Below are 16,661 nucleotides of genomic sequence, written 5' to 3'. Positions count from 1 at the left end.
TCAGAACCACCAAGGAGCGTACGGTGCACTTAGATGCCTATGCCAGTAGAATGACTTCTCCGCATACTTCCAAGGATTCACAAGCACATCGAGCTCGGCTTGAAGCTAGGACAAACATGAGGATCATTTTGCAAGCAAAATACAGGTAGACAACACTGAAAGTTTAACACTGCAACAGTGATGAAAATTGTAGAATTGAAGCAGAAACGAGAACTTTGTTTCTTCATAGCACTCTCTGTCTGTATGCATTGAACCTGAAATTAAACCTGAATGCGTCTCAGGTACTTAAAGTATAAGGTCATACACTGAAATAAACTTTCCATGGCAAAAATTTAACAGAAATCAAGAGTGCTTTAGGTGGAGTTGGTGGGAGTTACTACCCTATACTACCGGTCTAATCATTTTCATGTTGGCTGTGTGACCATAATGATTATCACACATTAGAAGGGACAAAATGGCAACAGACGAACAAACTGCAAAACTTGTAACAGGATCTCTTTGTAAACATCCTCATGCAACATCTGAAGAACTTTTGAGACTTAAGGGATTCCACTGACATAAGTATCCTGAATTCTGACACATTATTTAAATATTAGAAAACTTTCTTTAGAGTGGATCCCTTACTGTTTGACTGCTGACCAGAAGCAGAAATGGCTGGGCAGTGAAGCCCTGACAGATCAGAGTATCAGTATTATTGCATCAAATTGTCAGTAATTGTGAACTAAGAGACAGCTGTTGAACTACTCAGTTTGAACCTTACAAAACATCATGTTCAAGGCATCAGTCAAGCCACTGCTGAAGTGCAAGGATGTCGTGTGCGTGTGCGTGTGTGTGTGTGTGTGTGTGTGTGTGTGTGTGTGTGTGTGTGTAATCGATTTTTCAGAGGTACAGTGAGGCAGCAATGCCTTGGACAACAATTTTTGGGTGGTAAAATATTTGCATAAGTAATAGAAGGCAGTGAATGACAACCAACAGGGTTCTTGAACACCTGAATAACACAAACATCACAGCTGTAGCTAATCATCTGTGCATACATGTGCACAAGTGGCATATTGCATTAACAATAGATCTGCTGAAAAATGGCATGTATTCTTAAGGTAATATACATGGGAGTCACCCAGAAACTTAAGAACCTTTTGACCTAAATACATAAAAACGAAAGATATCAACACGAAACTATATTTACAAAGCTACAGTACCTTACTCTATTTTTCATTATAGTCACCACAGCTGTCCAGGAACTTATTGCAATGTAGAACTAGTTTTTCAGTTCTCATGTTTTACTCCACTACTGCCAATGATTTGACCTAGTATCTCACTGCTTTGAGGTCTTCTTCATTTGTGAACTTTTTCCACCCAAAAATTCCTTTCATTTTGGAAACAAAGGAAAATCACTTGGTGCCAGGTAAGGGCTGTAAGAAGCACACCCAAATTTTCCCACTTAAGACACTGAATTTTTTGCTGTGTTCCTGCTGACACATGACTCCACACATTATCGTGAATTAAAAAGATCTTTGCCAACAACACTACACATCTCATGTTTTGAATGGTGCACCAAAGTCTTTGAAGAGTTTCACAATAGGCCTCTGAACTGATTGTCTCTCCTCTTGGCAAAAACTCAGAAAAAGAGTGACAATACACACTTCACATCTGGCAGAATTTTCGATTGGTGCCTCCATTTTGAAGGGTAACAGAACAAAGAGATGTGACCGCTCAGCATAAAACCTCCGCTCATAGTGAGAGGAGCTAACTGACACACTTGTGGCAGGAGTGATGGGGGATCAGGGCCAGGTGTGGCACACAATTGTTCTTACTTTCTGGATGACCCTCATAAATTGATAATTAGATATAAACGTAATGTAAACAGTAACAATAACATAGTGTTCACATAGTCCAAATACACAATTTTGTATTGTTTGTTTCCAGAAGAAATAAATAAATGCCCAATGATAGTGCCACAAATCTGGAGAAACAGATTTGGGAACAAGCAAACATACAACTGTTATTACCTAAAATGCAAACACTTTTAATCACATTTTATGTGAGCACTAGCACTCTGTTCATTAACTTCAAAAAAGAAATCCAGACTTACTGTACTTACTTTGATCCCTTTCTGTCAAAACTCCGAGGTGGAGAGGACTTGTTGTCTGGCTGAGGCAGCGGTAAAGGATTGCACTTCGAGTCAATGAGACACTCGGCATCTGAAAGAGTGTAATCAGCATTGCTGGAAATTTTGTGTCAGTGCTGGCTAAGAGTATTCAGTTCACATGGAAATAAAATGTTGTAAACAAACCATTTGTTTGGAAGAAAGACACAAGGCATGTAATCACCAGTGAATCGAACACTGATAATAGCTGCAAAAAATGTGTGGAACTATGCAATGATTTGGATCAAAATATACCTTTCTCGAAACCAAATGCTTTCAAAACATGCATTATATAATTATGTGTGTAAAGAAAGAGCATACAGAGAAACAGTACAGAACAATGTTTCTTTAGTCCTACCACCTTAAGAGCTGAGGTTAGTGTTATGTTTATTTCTATTATGAAATACTGGTAACAGGTACATCAAAGACAGATGTTACAACTGGAGAAGAAGGGAGAAAAATGCACAAGTGGAAATAAAAGATAAAGGGTGGATAAAAGGCACTGGAGAAGGTGGGGAGGGAAAGAAACATTAGTATAAAAAGCTATTATAATAATCACAATTATGTAAAATAAACATAAAACTCAAAATAGCATTTTCTACCAAGGAATAAAATTGTATAAGGAGATTAAAGAAACTCATTTAAAAAGACAGTTAAAATTACCTGTTAACTCAAATATTCAAGACATGAAATGTGTAGTGTCAGTATCTCCATTTTCAAAGAGAACTTTTCACGCGTAACAGTTATGAAAAGGATAGACTATTACTCACTGAAAAGATTACACATTGAGTTGCAGACAAACTGTCCAGAGCAGCTGGAGACTGCGGTCATATGTGTGTGAGATGCACCTGCTTGTGTGAATGTGTATGAAGGCTTTGGTCAAAAGGTTAATGTGTAGCAGTCTTTTTCTTGTGCTTATCATTTGGCTGCAGCTCAATGTGCAGTCGTTACAGTGAATAGCAGCAATCTCTCCTTTTCATAATTTTTGATAATCTACTGTTTAATTGTTCACATTTGATTTATGACTAAAATGAGAGACATTATTTAGTTGAAAATGTGAAGTAAGATTATTTAACTTAGATGAAATATGTGGCATGTCAACAAATGAACTATATAACAAATTATAACAACTACAACCTCACGGTGGTTTGCAGAGTATATATGCAGATGTAGATGTAGATGCAGATAGAAAAAAATAAATTGAACAATAAATTTTTGTAACATGTTCCAAGGGAATGGCTGAACAAAATAATATTATCTTTAACAGGACCTATATTACAAACAGATAAGATACATCAGTGAGATTAGGCAGGTAAGTGAAGCAGCTGTGATCATACAAAGTAGTCTTTCTCAACGGGCTAAGTGAAATTACAGTGACCAAAATAATGGAAAAGATGGGACATGCAAGTAAAATGGATAATTAGCGATACGGCCTGGGTAGGATTACGAACAGTGCCTGCAGTCGGAAGTGGCAAGTAAGGAATCTGTCATATGATTCACTGTTAAGCTTGCACAGATGGATATATGTTTATTAACCCTCCAGTGGGCGTGCCTTGGTATAAAGTGCATCAACCACAAACAACATTGTCTTGTACCATTCTAGTGTTGCTGTACAACTGTCAGCTCATACTTAGCACATGTGCAAAAATGAAATGTGGATTTCAAACAACAGATGTCATTCCAATGCAGTTTGTGTTATAAATATTTGACACAGTGCCGTTTTGTCATGTCATAAACAAACGTGAGACGTGCACAAGTGATAAATTGGAAAAGTGTGTGCATAGCATAGTGTTGTTGTCTTCAATGTGTTGAAATTTATACCGAACAGAGAGCATCTGCAGACAGCATTATTTTCTTTTTTGTTTTCATTTGAAGAAAACTGCTGCTGAATCGTACTGATTACTTCGAGAAGCTTACGGTGAACGTGCTCCCTCAGAAGATGTGTGTGAATGATGGTTTCGGCATTTCAAAAATGGTGACTTAGATTTTACAGACAAGGAACGTGGAAAGCCGTCAAAAAATATGAAGATGTGGAACTGGAAGCATTGTTGAATGAAGGTGATTTGCAAACAGAAAAACAACTTGCTGAGCAATTGGGAATTAGTCAACAAGCTGTTTCCAATTGGCTATGAAAGACGGGAAAGATTCAGAAGACCAGTAGATGGATACCACATATGTTGAATGACAGGCAAATGGAAAAGCACAAACACAAATGTGGCATTTTGCTTGCTCCATACAAAATGAAGTCATTTTTGCATCATATGGTTACAGGGGATGAAAAGTGGATTTATTCTGAGAATCCCAAGCACAAAGAATCATGGATAGACTCAGGCACACCATCCACATTGACTGCAAGACCGAACTGCTTTGACAAAAAGACAATGATCTGTTTTTGGTGCGACCAGAGGAGTGTGGTCTATTAGGGCTGTTAAAACCTGCGGAAATGGTTAATACTGAACATTACCAACAACAATTGACTGACCTGATCCATTTGCTACTTGAAAAAGACCACAATACTGAATGAGTCAACACAAAGTCATTCTTCTTCATAACAATGCTCCTTCAGATTTGGCAAAACCAGTTCATGATATGTTATAAGTACTTGGCTGGGGAGTTCTAACCCATGCGGCTTACTCACCAGACTTGGTTCGTTTTGATTACCACTTGTTTGCACTGATGGGTCATGCACTTGCTAAGAATTGATGTGACTTTGGTACATTTAAAGATGTGGAAAAATGGCTCGATCAATGATTCGCAGCTAAAGGGGAAATTTTTTACTGCTATGGTATACATAAATTGCCCGAAATATGGACATACATATAACAAATGATGGAGCATACTTTGAATAAAGCACTATCTATCATTCTTCTGCATTTAACAGGTTTTTTTAGACAAAAAATATTCATTTCCTACTTGTACACCTGGTACTCCTTTATTATTGCTTGAACTAACCCAGTGCTAAGTTGTGCTGTCATACGTCTAAGTGAGGAGCAATAATATAAAATAAACTGTGAGCTAGGTGAGAAAATGTATGATCCATGCCAGAAAATGAGACAGATGCTGAGTTAGCGGCAGAATCCCACAATGGGGCAATTATATACGAGATAATTAGCAATATAATGAGTGGCTGGTTGTGATTTGTTGCAACTGCACTGTTTAATGTTTAGAGCGTGTCATAACTGTGGGGTAAGACTTGTGCATGGCATCAGAGTGATGAAATAAAAGTTTCTTTATTATTTTTACCTAAACAGTGATTTGGCTCATATAATGTAAGCTTATCTTATCATTGTTTAATTAAACTAAGATTAACCTGTGATTTTCCTCATTCATGTTTACCTTGGTAACATTAAGACAGCTATTCTTTAATTGTGTACAAAGTGCACTGCATGTCCACTCACGTTACAAAAATCGGCGTGCCCATTTGAGGGTTAATTTCCATTACTTCAAGGCAGTTCATCTTCCTCCCCTTATTGATGTGACCCAACAATTCATGTTGCACTTTGCAACTATGGTCGTCTTTAAGCATGTGGTCCGCAAAAGTAGAATCTCCTTTTCTAAGTTTCCAACTTTTATGGCATCCTATCAAGCAGGTGCATATTGCCCTGCCAGACTTGAGCTATACAGAATTTGCCACAATTACAAGTGATTCCAAAGCTGAAGTGCTGTCTTGTATTTCCTTCTTTAGAAGTCTTTGATGTAATAATGAATTAAAAGTTTTCCAAAAGTTTAGAATCACAATAGAACTTGGTTTCCCCTATCCGTGACACTGTCCATATAACATCTGAAAAGCGGAGATCTAGTTTCACAGTATCAATTACTTCAGAATCTATGGAGGAAGCTGTTTCGCTCCTGGTAGGTCATAATAACTCTGAATATTTTCTAGGATTCTGCTATAAATATAATAACAGTGATACAAGTAAATAGTTATGTGGTCCTCTTGTAAATAGAGGAGACTTCCGTCTATTTCCAAGAACAGGAAACATATCTGTGCTCAAAGATTCTGATACATTAGAGTTGAAAGAGCAGTTAATTCACTCACAAAATCTATATTGTGTCCCCTGAGTCTCCCCCATTCTCTCTCTCTCTCTCTCTCTCTCTATCTCTCTCTCTGTGTGTGTGTGTGTGTGTGTGTGTATGTGTGTATTTTCTTTTCTGAAGCAGGCTTTCAATAAAAGTGTAACTGCCTTTTCATTCTACCTGTCTGCAGCTCAACATGTCATCTCTACAGTGAGCAGCAATCTACACTTTTCATAACATAGTTGATATCACAACCTGAATTTCATTGCTACATACCTCATAGCAACTATGGTACATTATGAAAATGTGTGGCATCACAGTAAATATATTTGAAAGTCTGCGGCAAACATTACTGAAATCAACTGACAGATTGCGACCGCATGTGAGGACGGTTTGGTACCAGTGCCCGAAAGTCCAGTCTGAGGTTGGCTGTGCGACAAGATTGATTCTCCTCACCCATCCTACTCACTAGACCTCAGTCCATGCAACTTCAACCTGATTCCACAACTGAGGAAAGTGCTACATGGGAGATGCTTTGCAAACAGGGCAAATGCCCTCACATGATTTTGGCGACAGGTGACTCTCACTGATGGTTATGCCAATGGCATTCAACGTCTTCATCATCCCTGGCAACACTGTGGGTATGCACTGGGGAACTATAGTGAAGCACAGTATTGATTTTGATTCATTTCCGTTCCATTTGCACTTGCGTACAATAAATTTATACAGAGTTCCAATCAGTGTGTTTCATTTCAATCTTTACTGTGACCTCATGTACTAGAAACCTATTTTACGTTGGCACTCAGATACATGCCAATGGGCTTGCCACAGTGGTAACACTGGTTCCTGTCAGATTACCGAAGTCGAGTGCTATGGGGCTGGGCTAGCACTCGGATGGGTGACCGTCCTGCTGCCGAGCGCTTCTGGCAAGTGTGGAGCACTCAGTCCTTGTGGGGCCAATTGAGGAGCGAGTTGACAGGGAAGTAGTGGCTCCAGTCACAAAAACTGATAACGGCTGGGAGAGTAGTGTGCTGACCACATGTGCTTCCATACATGTATCCAGTGATATGTGTGGTCTGAGGAAGAAATGGCGACCGATCGGTACTGTTGGGCCTTCATGGTCTGTTTGGATGGAGTTCCCCCCCCCCCCCCCCCCCCCCCTCCTAGATACGTACTGCTGTATTGGTTCAATGCACATAACGCCACAACGGAATTTGCGTATTGTCGCGTTATCTCCAGTATACAATAGTTGCCATGACTTGTGGAATGACCTTCTTATATACAAGGCGGTCACAAGCAGTACGAAAAGGTTATAAAAGTGTTGCAGGGTAGTAATAACTGATAAGAAAAAAATTTGATATGTTAGCCATTTCTGAGTTATTAGCATTGCAGTTAGCCAATCACGCTGTTGCACTCACAAATTCAAGTGGCCCGCCAGATACAATAAGTCTCAGTTGTTCTCATAGAGTAGATGATAGCACACTGATTGCTGAGACTGCTCAGCCTTTGGCTTGGGTTAAATCTCTCTCTTGTTTAGTTTTAGGAAACAAAAGGAAGAACACATTTGGCGATGCAGTGTCTACAGGGTCACTTGAATTTGCATGCACAATGGGCTGATGGCTAACTTCAATGTCAATTAACTTGGAATTGGCACAATGTACTGAATTTTTCTCTTAACAATTCTCAGCACAAGCCACCCTGCAACACCATTACAAGTTTTTCAGACTGCTTCTGACTATCCTGTGTGTGTGTGTGTGTGTGTGTGTGTGTGTGTGTGTGTGTGTTTGCATATATATGTTCAGGTGCACATTTTTCTACACAGTACATTAGCAGAGGTGACTCACCCAGCAGGAATCCCATGCCAGTGTTGACATTGGAGCGCAAGTAAGTCGCCGATGGCAGGAGGTTGGTGAGCGCATCGAGCACGGATGCGACAAGTGCCTGTCTTGCCTTGGTGCGCGCGATGGGAACTGCTGCCACATCGGACGTGGGTGACAACAGCGGCCCTGTCAATGAAAATGGCAGCATCGAAAAAACTGTGTAGCTCACTAATGAGAAGCACACTAATATTTAATAGTGTACATGTGCAGCAAGTTACCATAAATTCAAAAGTGAAGTTAAAAAGAAAACAAGACAAAAATGCCTTTGACTTAAATTAATATAATAACTACAAACATTCACTGAAAACTTCACAATAAAATGTAGTTACAGCAGTCAATGAATGCTCTCTCCATTGTGTCAGCTGCCTCCTGCTGCAGCCACATTTTTGTCTGTCCTTTATTTTTGTACTGCTACAGATTTTTACTGGTGTGTTTTGTTGTGATATGAAATATTTGTTAAATAGCAGACAAGCAGGTGTTTCATAAATGAGCATTCTGAGGTTTTTGCCACAATCATTCATCATGGCCCCACCCTCCCCAACACTGCCGCCGCTGTCGCCAACACACACACACACACACACACACACACACACACACACACAGGACTGCATCACTAATGGGAGGCATAATGTACTGAGGGACGGGGAAGGCGGCAAAGAATTGCAGAGGGTGGTTGCAAACAAAATTGCACAAAATCAACAGAAGGAATCACTTGTGAGTTCCAAAGTGCTAACTAGCACAATGAGTGTGCATAGGGCGCAATGCTCGAGCAGCTTCTTGTACACCACTCATTTCTACAGTCAGTGCTAAGTGACTTTTGAGGTGTTGTAAAGAGTGATGCCAATGGACAGACGAGCACTGGAAATGGGGGATTTGAAGTGATGAATCACACTATAGCCCATGGCAGGCTGATGTTTGGGTTTGGGGAATGCCTGGAGAACATTACCTACCATCACGTGTAGTGCCAATAGTGGAGTACTGAGGAAGTGGTATTACAGTATGTGGCATTTTTCGCGGTTAGGGTGTGATCACATTATTGCACTTAAGAAAATGTTAAATACAGAATTATATGAACACATTTTACAGTATTATGTACAGTGTTGTTGAAAAGTTATTGTAGAACGTAAATATTTTTGGATTAGAGGAGGCCACTCACCAAAAAGTAGAAATGGTGAGTTGTCAATGTGCCGATCGGCAACCCGACACTTCTGCTTTTCGGTGAGTGATCTCCTGTCATTCTAATGCATTTACAGTATTATGTACTGTGTACAAGAGAGGAGAGTTCAGAGATGATGACTGCTTGTATATGAGGATGACAATGCATCCTGTCATAAAGCAGCATCTGCTGGTTTGTGAAAATTCCTAGAATGGACTGGCCTGCCTAAAGTGCAGGTTTTGTCTCATACGGAAGAATTGGCTGCCATTACTCCACAGACACCTCACCAAAGGTGTTGCCTGCAAAATTCAAACCTTTATTAATGTCCACTGATCGGTGTCCGGATACTTTTGATCAGGTAGTGTGTAATTTAACTTGTTACACATTGCCGAGTACTCTCCATCACGTGGGATTTACGGAAGACGACGTGTTAATGAACAGATGCTCCTGCGAGTTTTCTGACATCATTTTTCCACCTCTTATCATGTTTTTGCATCAGTCTTTTTCTCATCTCACAGAATCCAGCAGAGAACTTCCTCGGTCCTTCTGCCATCCATTCGCCTGCCTCCATGTCTCACCCCCTTGGTCTGGATTTAAATAATAGTCATAATTACCTCTTCCACTGCCCGAACCATTTATTTGTTTTCCTGTCTATCTTACTAGCTCCCTATCTTACTAGCTTCGTCCTTACTCACAGTGCAATCTTCCAGTTTCAAACGGTTTTTGTACTAAAAGTCTATATCTCACTGCTGGACGTCAACACTGGCAATACACACTACTTGTAAGCTAGCTTCCATTTTTAGGCACATTGGAAGGTTAGTTCCAAAAAGTGTTGACACCAACTGGACGATTCAGTCATCCTTTAAAGACATCGTGGGGCTGCAACCTCACTAAATGAGAGCTCACTCCTTTGGAGTGTAGCATAGCCACAATGTTTGCTGTTGCATACAGGGTGGAACCACTAGTGACCATTCAAAACCATTCAACGAGATATGAACATGATCTGAAGCAGAAAAGTGTGTTTATGCTTCCCAAACCCTCCTTTCTCACACTCTCCTGTGCTTTGTGCAACTACTAGGGAGCCTTTTGGGAGGGGAGAGGGGAAGTGTGTGACATTGACACACACATGTGAATAAAGCAAATGGTCCTACTACGGACACCCCCTCCTCTCCGCGAATAGGCCACCCTTCCGACACCCATCAGTTTTCACATTCAGCCAGCAAGTGCTACTGCACCAGCGTAGCACCATTCAGCTGATGTGTGTCAAAAGGGTTGCCTATCTTGGCTGGTAACTAGGAACTGGTGAACGAATGTCATGTCACCGCACTGTATAGAGACGATTTTAAAAAGCCCAACAAAGGTGAGCATGTGGCACAAACGGTGTTGCTGAACTGTGGGGTCTTAGGAGGTCCCCTTTGCTGTTTCATTCAGGTGCATGTCAATGTTGCACACCCCCAGCGCACATGCAGCAGGAGGATATGTAGAAGGAAGGATTGGAATGCATTAACACCATTTTCTCCTTTGGATCATGTTCAAATATCATCAAATGGTTCTGAATGGTCCCAGATGGTTCCATACTGTATAGCAGAGCATAAATTGTGGTCAGGCTACACTCCAAATAGTGAGATAATGTTCAACACAGTTCCATCCCCAAGATATTCTTAAATATAGACTGATATTCGACAAGGAAATTTGCTACTCACCATATAGCACAGATGCTGAGTCGCTGATAGGCACAACAAAAAGATTCTCACAATTATATCTTTCGGCCATTAAGTCTTTGTCAACAATACACACACACACACACACACACACACACACACACACACACACACAGCTCACACAAATGAACGCAGTTTCAGGCAACTGAAACCACACTGCCTCTATATGGTGAGTAGCAACTTTCCTTCTCGAACACTGTTACATTCCTTCCTGGATTTTCCATTGTTTAAATAAAGACTGAATCATCTGAGGGAGGGGAAGGTGGGGGTTGGGTGCCAGTTGTGTCAAAAATTGTCAAGAACATTGTCCTGCTGCACATAATATTGTTGACTATTGTTTTTCACCACAAAATGTGTGAAAACGAGTGCCAAAGGGAATGAGTGTTTTCATCAACGCCATTTATGACAGCTCATAAAGCCTTTTCCTGTCAATTTTGAGCAATGGTGTGTCTGAATTGTTTCCCTTGGCCACCTGTAAGAGAAAACTGCACGACTTCAATACTGGGATTCCTGGTTCTGACCTCTGTCATGAGGCATCAACACAAGAAGTGATATGAGTGTAAGGGGAAGTGCGACAACTTTCTCATAGTGTGACACGTCCACAATAGCTCAGTCTGGATTGTGATGCCATTGTGACATCATTAATCCACCTTACATCTCACATGAACTTCTGAGTTCTGGCCTTTTTTATGCACATTTCGTTGCATGCTGTTTGAAGCATCTCAGAGACCAATTGTCATAGCACACAGTGCCACGTTTTTGTACCATTACAGATGAAGGTTGTAGGCATCTTTGAGCCAAATTTTGAACTTCTGCATCACAATGGAGGAAAATGACAGTGTTTCAAAAAGTGACCCTATAATTTTGTTGCGCTGTTACACTCCAACTTTGAGACACCACCTGTTCTTACACCGTGATATATATCTGAAACCTGTTTTGATAATATTGTATTTCAAAGTTTCTGAGCATAATTTCCCAAATCTGGAAGCTGTGCCTTGTTTTATAGGAAAATACAAGTGCTTTCATACCTAGTACTATGAGTTTACAAAATCCAGTTTGATTGACTTTACAATATACACTTTTTTGTATTACCATTGAAAGTACCTGAAAGTACCATTTACTTATAATTAAAGAAAAACACAATGTTATTTATTTAGTTTCCTGTCACAGGTGCATACACATTCTTTAACCAGAAGAGAAATGCTCCTGTTAGATCACAAGAAAGGTGGATATGCTCCTCTTTAAAAAGAGTCTGATAGAAAAGGAAGGATCAGCTGCCTCAAACCTCATTCTGCCTTGCTCACCAAAACTTTTGCAATGCAGACATGTTCTCATTCTTTTAAAACAGAACATTCTAAATCCTTTTTGCCCATTTTCTCTTTGTAGTGAAGCCTTCGTACTCAGCATCTTCCTTCCACCACAACTGTCTATTTATGGCTACTTCCACTGTCTCCTACTGGCACTTTTTCTTGTGTGTGTCTCCCACTGTCACTGTCTCCGCCTCTTTCTCTTGCTCTCCTCACCACTGTCTCCTCTGCCACTTTCACTGTTTCTTTGTCCCACTGCCATTGACTTTGTCCCATTCCTTTTCTCTCCCACTGCCACTGTCTCTCTCTTTCTTGATTACAGTCTGCTTTCATTGTCTTCAACCATGACTGCCTTCTCTACAGACGTCCTTGCATAGAGTAGACCATTTTCAGTTGGGTATGGAACGGGAGGAAAATTGTTAAAAGTTGACCCCCCCCCCCCCAAAAAAAAAAAAAATGACAACTGCTGGACATGTAGGCTCCTGTCTGTACTTGTTTCTTTCTCTCCCACTGACACTGCCTCCTCTCTCACTTACATTGGTTCCTTCTGTCTCTCCCTTCCACTGTGGCGGTGTCCTATCTCTCATTAGCACAGTCTCTATTTTCAGTATATCCCAATGCCACGGCCTTCTCACTCACTTACACTATCTCAGTTTGTCTTTCTTTCCCATTACCATTGTCTCCACCATACTTTGGCAGATCAAAAATTCTTGAACAGAAAAAGGGGGGGGGGGGGGGGGTAGGTGGGAGTGACATCCCCCTATGCCCATTTCGTGTTCAAGTTCACTGGTGGTCTGGGGTGGCTCCAGAGTATCCCCCCTCTCCCCCCCCCCCCCCCCCTTCTCCCAAGCCTATGTATGGTGGCCATTCATATCTCTCTTTCATTTCCACTGTCTCCTTCCTCTTTTGCTCCCACTGCTATTATCTCCATCTCTCTTTCACTCCCACTTCCTCTCTCCCACCATCATTGACACTGTTTCCCCTCTCTTCCACACTCACTGTCTGTCCCCTACTTTATTTCAGCACAAAAAGGCATGAATATGTCTGCAGGCCAAAATTTTTGGGGAGAAAGACGGAATGAGGATTGAAGCAGCAGATTCCCCACTTCCCTGTCACGGTCTTCCAAAGAAGAGCACATTCGTCTTTTTTATGCCCTGACAGGAGCATTTTTCAGCTGGTTCCCTTCTATTTCCCTGTTACAGCAGGGTGTGTTGCTTATATAAAACAAATTCTATAGGCCACCAAAGTTTTGACAGTTTATTTACATACTTCAACACATTTATACACTTTGACACACACATGCTAAACACAAGGTTAACACAAAATCATTTACTTAACATTTTTTCTAGATACTTTGCTCACTGATCGCAGTTCATCAAAAATGCCTCGCTTATAATCTGTACCTTAAAAAAAAAATATGTTAAATTTAAAAAAAATTAAAACTGCTTTGTGTGGAATAAAAACAAATGGTTTTAAAACTATACTACAAATGTATGCTGTAATGTGACCACACCACAAAGTACATGCTTCCTCTAGTTTAAAGTGAGCGCAGGACTCCCATCCAAAACAAGTTCACTTTACACTACTTTACACAAAAATGTACAACACTTTAAGGGTACACCTACACCATACCAGAAAACGTGGCGTTCGATTTGCAAGTACAAAGAATTTCACATGGCAAAATAATTTTTTGTATGATGCTTCTTTATGCTGCCAGGTTACATCACTGAATAATTCCCTGGTCAAGACAGCCTATATAACTGTGACGTGCTCACTGTACTGGGAAAGAGCATTATAAAGTTTTATTAGTAAAAAAGAAATGCTGATTGAAAAACACAGTTCGGTGACATCAGAAAGCTTATAATAACCCTAGAAACCCCACCATGTGTTCAGTAAGTCAGTCAAAACTACATTTACACCTCAAATTGGATATTATATGCACATTTTAAATGCCTTCGAGTGCCTGTGTATCAGTAATGGACAGTAATATTGAAAAAAATTCAAGTTTACCCTAGATCATCAGCTTAAGAACATATGGCAAAAATTTCAATGATTTGCTAAGAATAAAATTATAGAAATGGCATCTCCACAACAGGTACTTGTATTACCCAAAAATCATGGTTTTTCGAGTGTATCTATGTAATGGATAAAACTTTTAGAAAATGGCATTTCTAGATAAATATCTAAAGAGTATACAGTTAACATTTCTAGATAAATGCCTAAAGAATATACAGTTAAATTTGGGCCATTTCTTATGATTGATTAGTTATTTAGACAATCACCGCTCATGGCACAAAAACCGCTAAAAGCCAATTTATAGGTTTTCTCATGAACCACCCATGAAAAACTGGAGTTTTCATTAGCTGTCTAAGGTAAACCCTAGACCACACCAACTGCAAAAGAATCAACCAATTTGCCCAATTTTCTTGGGGTGGAGGAAGTGTGTAATCTTTATATTTTGACCCTGTACTGTACGCCCATCCTTCTAACAGGTATACAAATGTTCACTAGGCCCAGGGCTTTCCAAAACACTTGACCCTTATCTGAACTAGAGACATGCCTCTCTGAAAAATCAATTCTTGTGTGGGGCTTTTTGTAACATATTGGTACCATGCACTGTCATACAAGGGTCAATAGGTACTAGTTGAGTGAGTTCATTCATTTTTGAACCACTGTCTATGCTAAAAAATACAGCATCAGGAAGAAAGTACAATTACGGAAATTCATTACAATGGCTACAGCATACCTGCATCTTTATCATGTTACTGTAAAATAACTCCAATGCAATACATGACTGTTTCATTCTGTTCTTACTGTATACATTCAAACCATCTGTCCTTGGCACAATTGACTTAGATATCCTAGGTCATCTTAGCAAATGTGATTGAGTGTACTTGACATGTGCCATCAATTATCAATATGGGTTCATGCACACTGTCACCATGCTGCAGTACCAGTACGTCTCCATTTATCGAACAGTACTATCAGTATGAAATTTTCACTCTACAGTGGAGTGTGCACTGATACGAAACTTCCTGGCAGATTAAAACTGTGTGCCGGACCGAGACTCGAACTCGGGACCTTTGCCTTTCACAGGCAAGTGCTCTTCCAACTGAGCTACCCAAGCACGACTCACGCCCTGTCCTCACAGCTTTAATTCCGCCAGTACCTCGTTTCCTACCTTCCAAACTTCATAGAAGCTCTCCTTCCAGGAGTGCTAGTTCTGCGAGGTTTGCAGAAGAGCTTCTGTGAAGTTTGGAAGGTAGGAGACGAGGTACTGGCGGAATTAAAGCTGTGAGGACAGGGCGTGAGTCATGCTTGGGCAGTTCAGTTGGTAGAGCACTTGCCCACAAAAGGCAAAGGTCCCGAGTTCGAGTCTCGGTCCGGCACGCAGTTTTAATCTGCCAGGAAGTTTCAGTACTATCAGAGTCTGTCTCTCAAATTCACAGATGAATCCACACAGAAACATTACCAATTTCCATTTTAAAAACTTTTAAAATCATTCCAGTCTTCATAAAATGTGGTTGTAATGTTACACATTTGGTTAAAAATAAAACAGTATTCATAAAAACTAATGTATTAATAACAGCCACATGTGCTACAACTAAATTTTACAATTTATATTGCAAAAACTGTTTAAGAGAATTATGGTACTTTTACAACGGCTTTTTATGAAGATTGGATAATTTCATAAGATTTTAAAAAGGGAATTTGTAAAATCTATAATATTTGTATGCAAATGCAATTACGAAATTGAGACACACACACACACACACTGAGAGGTAGTACCTGAAATAAACGGAAGCATACAAACCAGTACTGTGGCATGATGACAGTGCATACGATACATATTGAATACTAATGGCGGCTGTCATGTGTATTCAACGACATTTGCTAAGTTGAACTAGTGTATGGCAGTCAATTGTTGTAATGACAGACAGTTTGAATGTATACTATAAGAAGACAACAAAATATTTATGAATTGGACTGGATTTATTTCACAGTCATATGATAAAGAAGCACGTATCTCACAGATGTAATGAATTTCTGTGATCTGTACATACAGGATGTTTGTGAATTTTTATACATTTCAGTATTTTGTATTTATATTTCTCGTTGCTGTTGTACTTTTTGGTTTAACAATAGTTCAAAAATGAATGGATTTATTTAGATCAAGTCACCATTAAGGAATATGCATGAAACTGTGACAGGAAATTAAATGAGAAAATATATGAGGGCAATCCCAAAAGTAAGTTCTCCTATTTTTTTATAAGTACATAGACCTGTTTATTTCTACAATGGTTTACATCAGTTTACAGCTTAAACATTTAGCTATTTTTCGACATAATCACCATTTCTGTCGATGCATTTTTGTAAACACTGTGGCAGTTTTTGTATGCCCATGTCATACCAGCCCACAGCAAAACTGTTCAG

General features: G+C 39.9%; 1 protein-coding gene across 1 annotated transcript in view; it reads right to left on the bottom strand.

Moving 5' to 3' along the window:
- The window catches only part of LOC124552460 (FAST kinase domain-containing protein 4), an 87,130-nt gene that overhangs the window by 13,185 nt on the left and 57,284 nt on the right, over window positions 1-16,661 (bottom strand). The window contains exons 8-9 of the mRNA XM_047126735.1: window positions 8,008-8,169; window positions 2,102-2,201 (exon numbers count right to left, since the gene is read on the bottom strand). Of these exons, the coding sequence (XP_046982691.1) occupies window positions 2,102-2,201; window positions 8,008-8,169 (262 nt within the window). The remainder of the gene's footprint in view (window positions 1-2,101; window positions 2,202-8,007; window positions 8,170-16,661) is intronic.

Source organism: Schistocerca americana, chromosome 10 (genome assembly GCF_021461395.2).
Source record: "Schistocerca americana isolate TAMUIC-IGC-003095 chromosome 10, iqSchAmer2.1, whole genome shotgun sequence".
NCBI lineage: Eukaryota > Metazoa > Arthropoda > Insecta > Orthoptera > Acrididae > Schistocerca > Schistocerca americana.
This window is presented reverse-complemented; position numbering and strand designations above follow the sequence as displayed.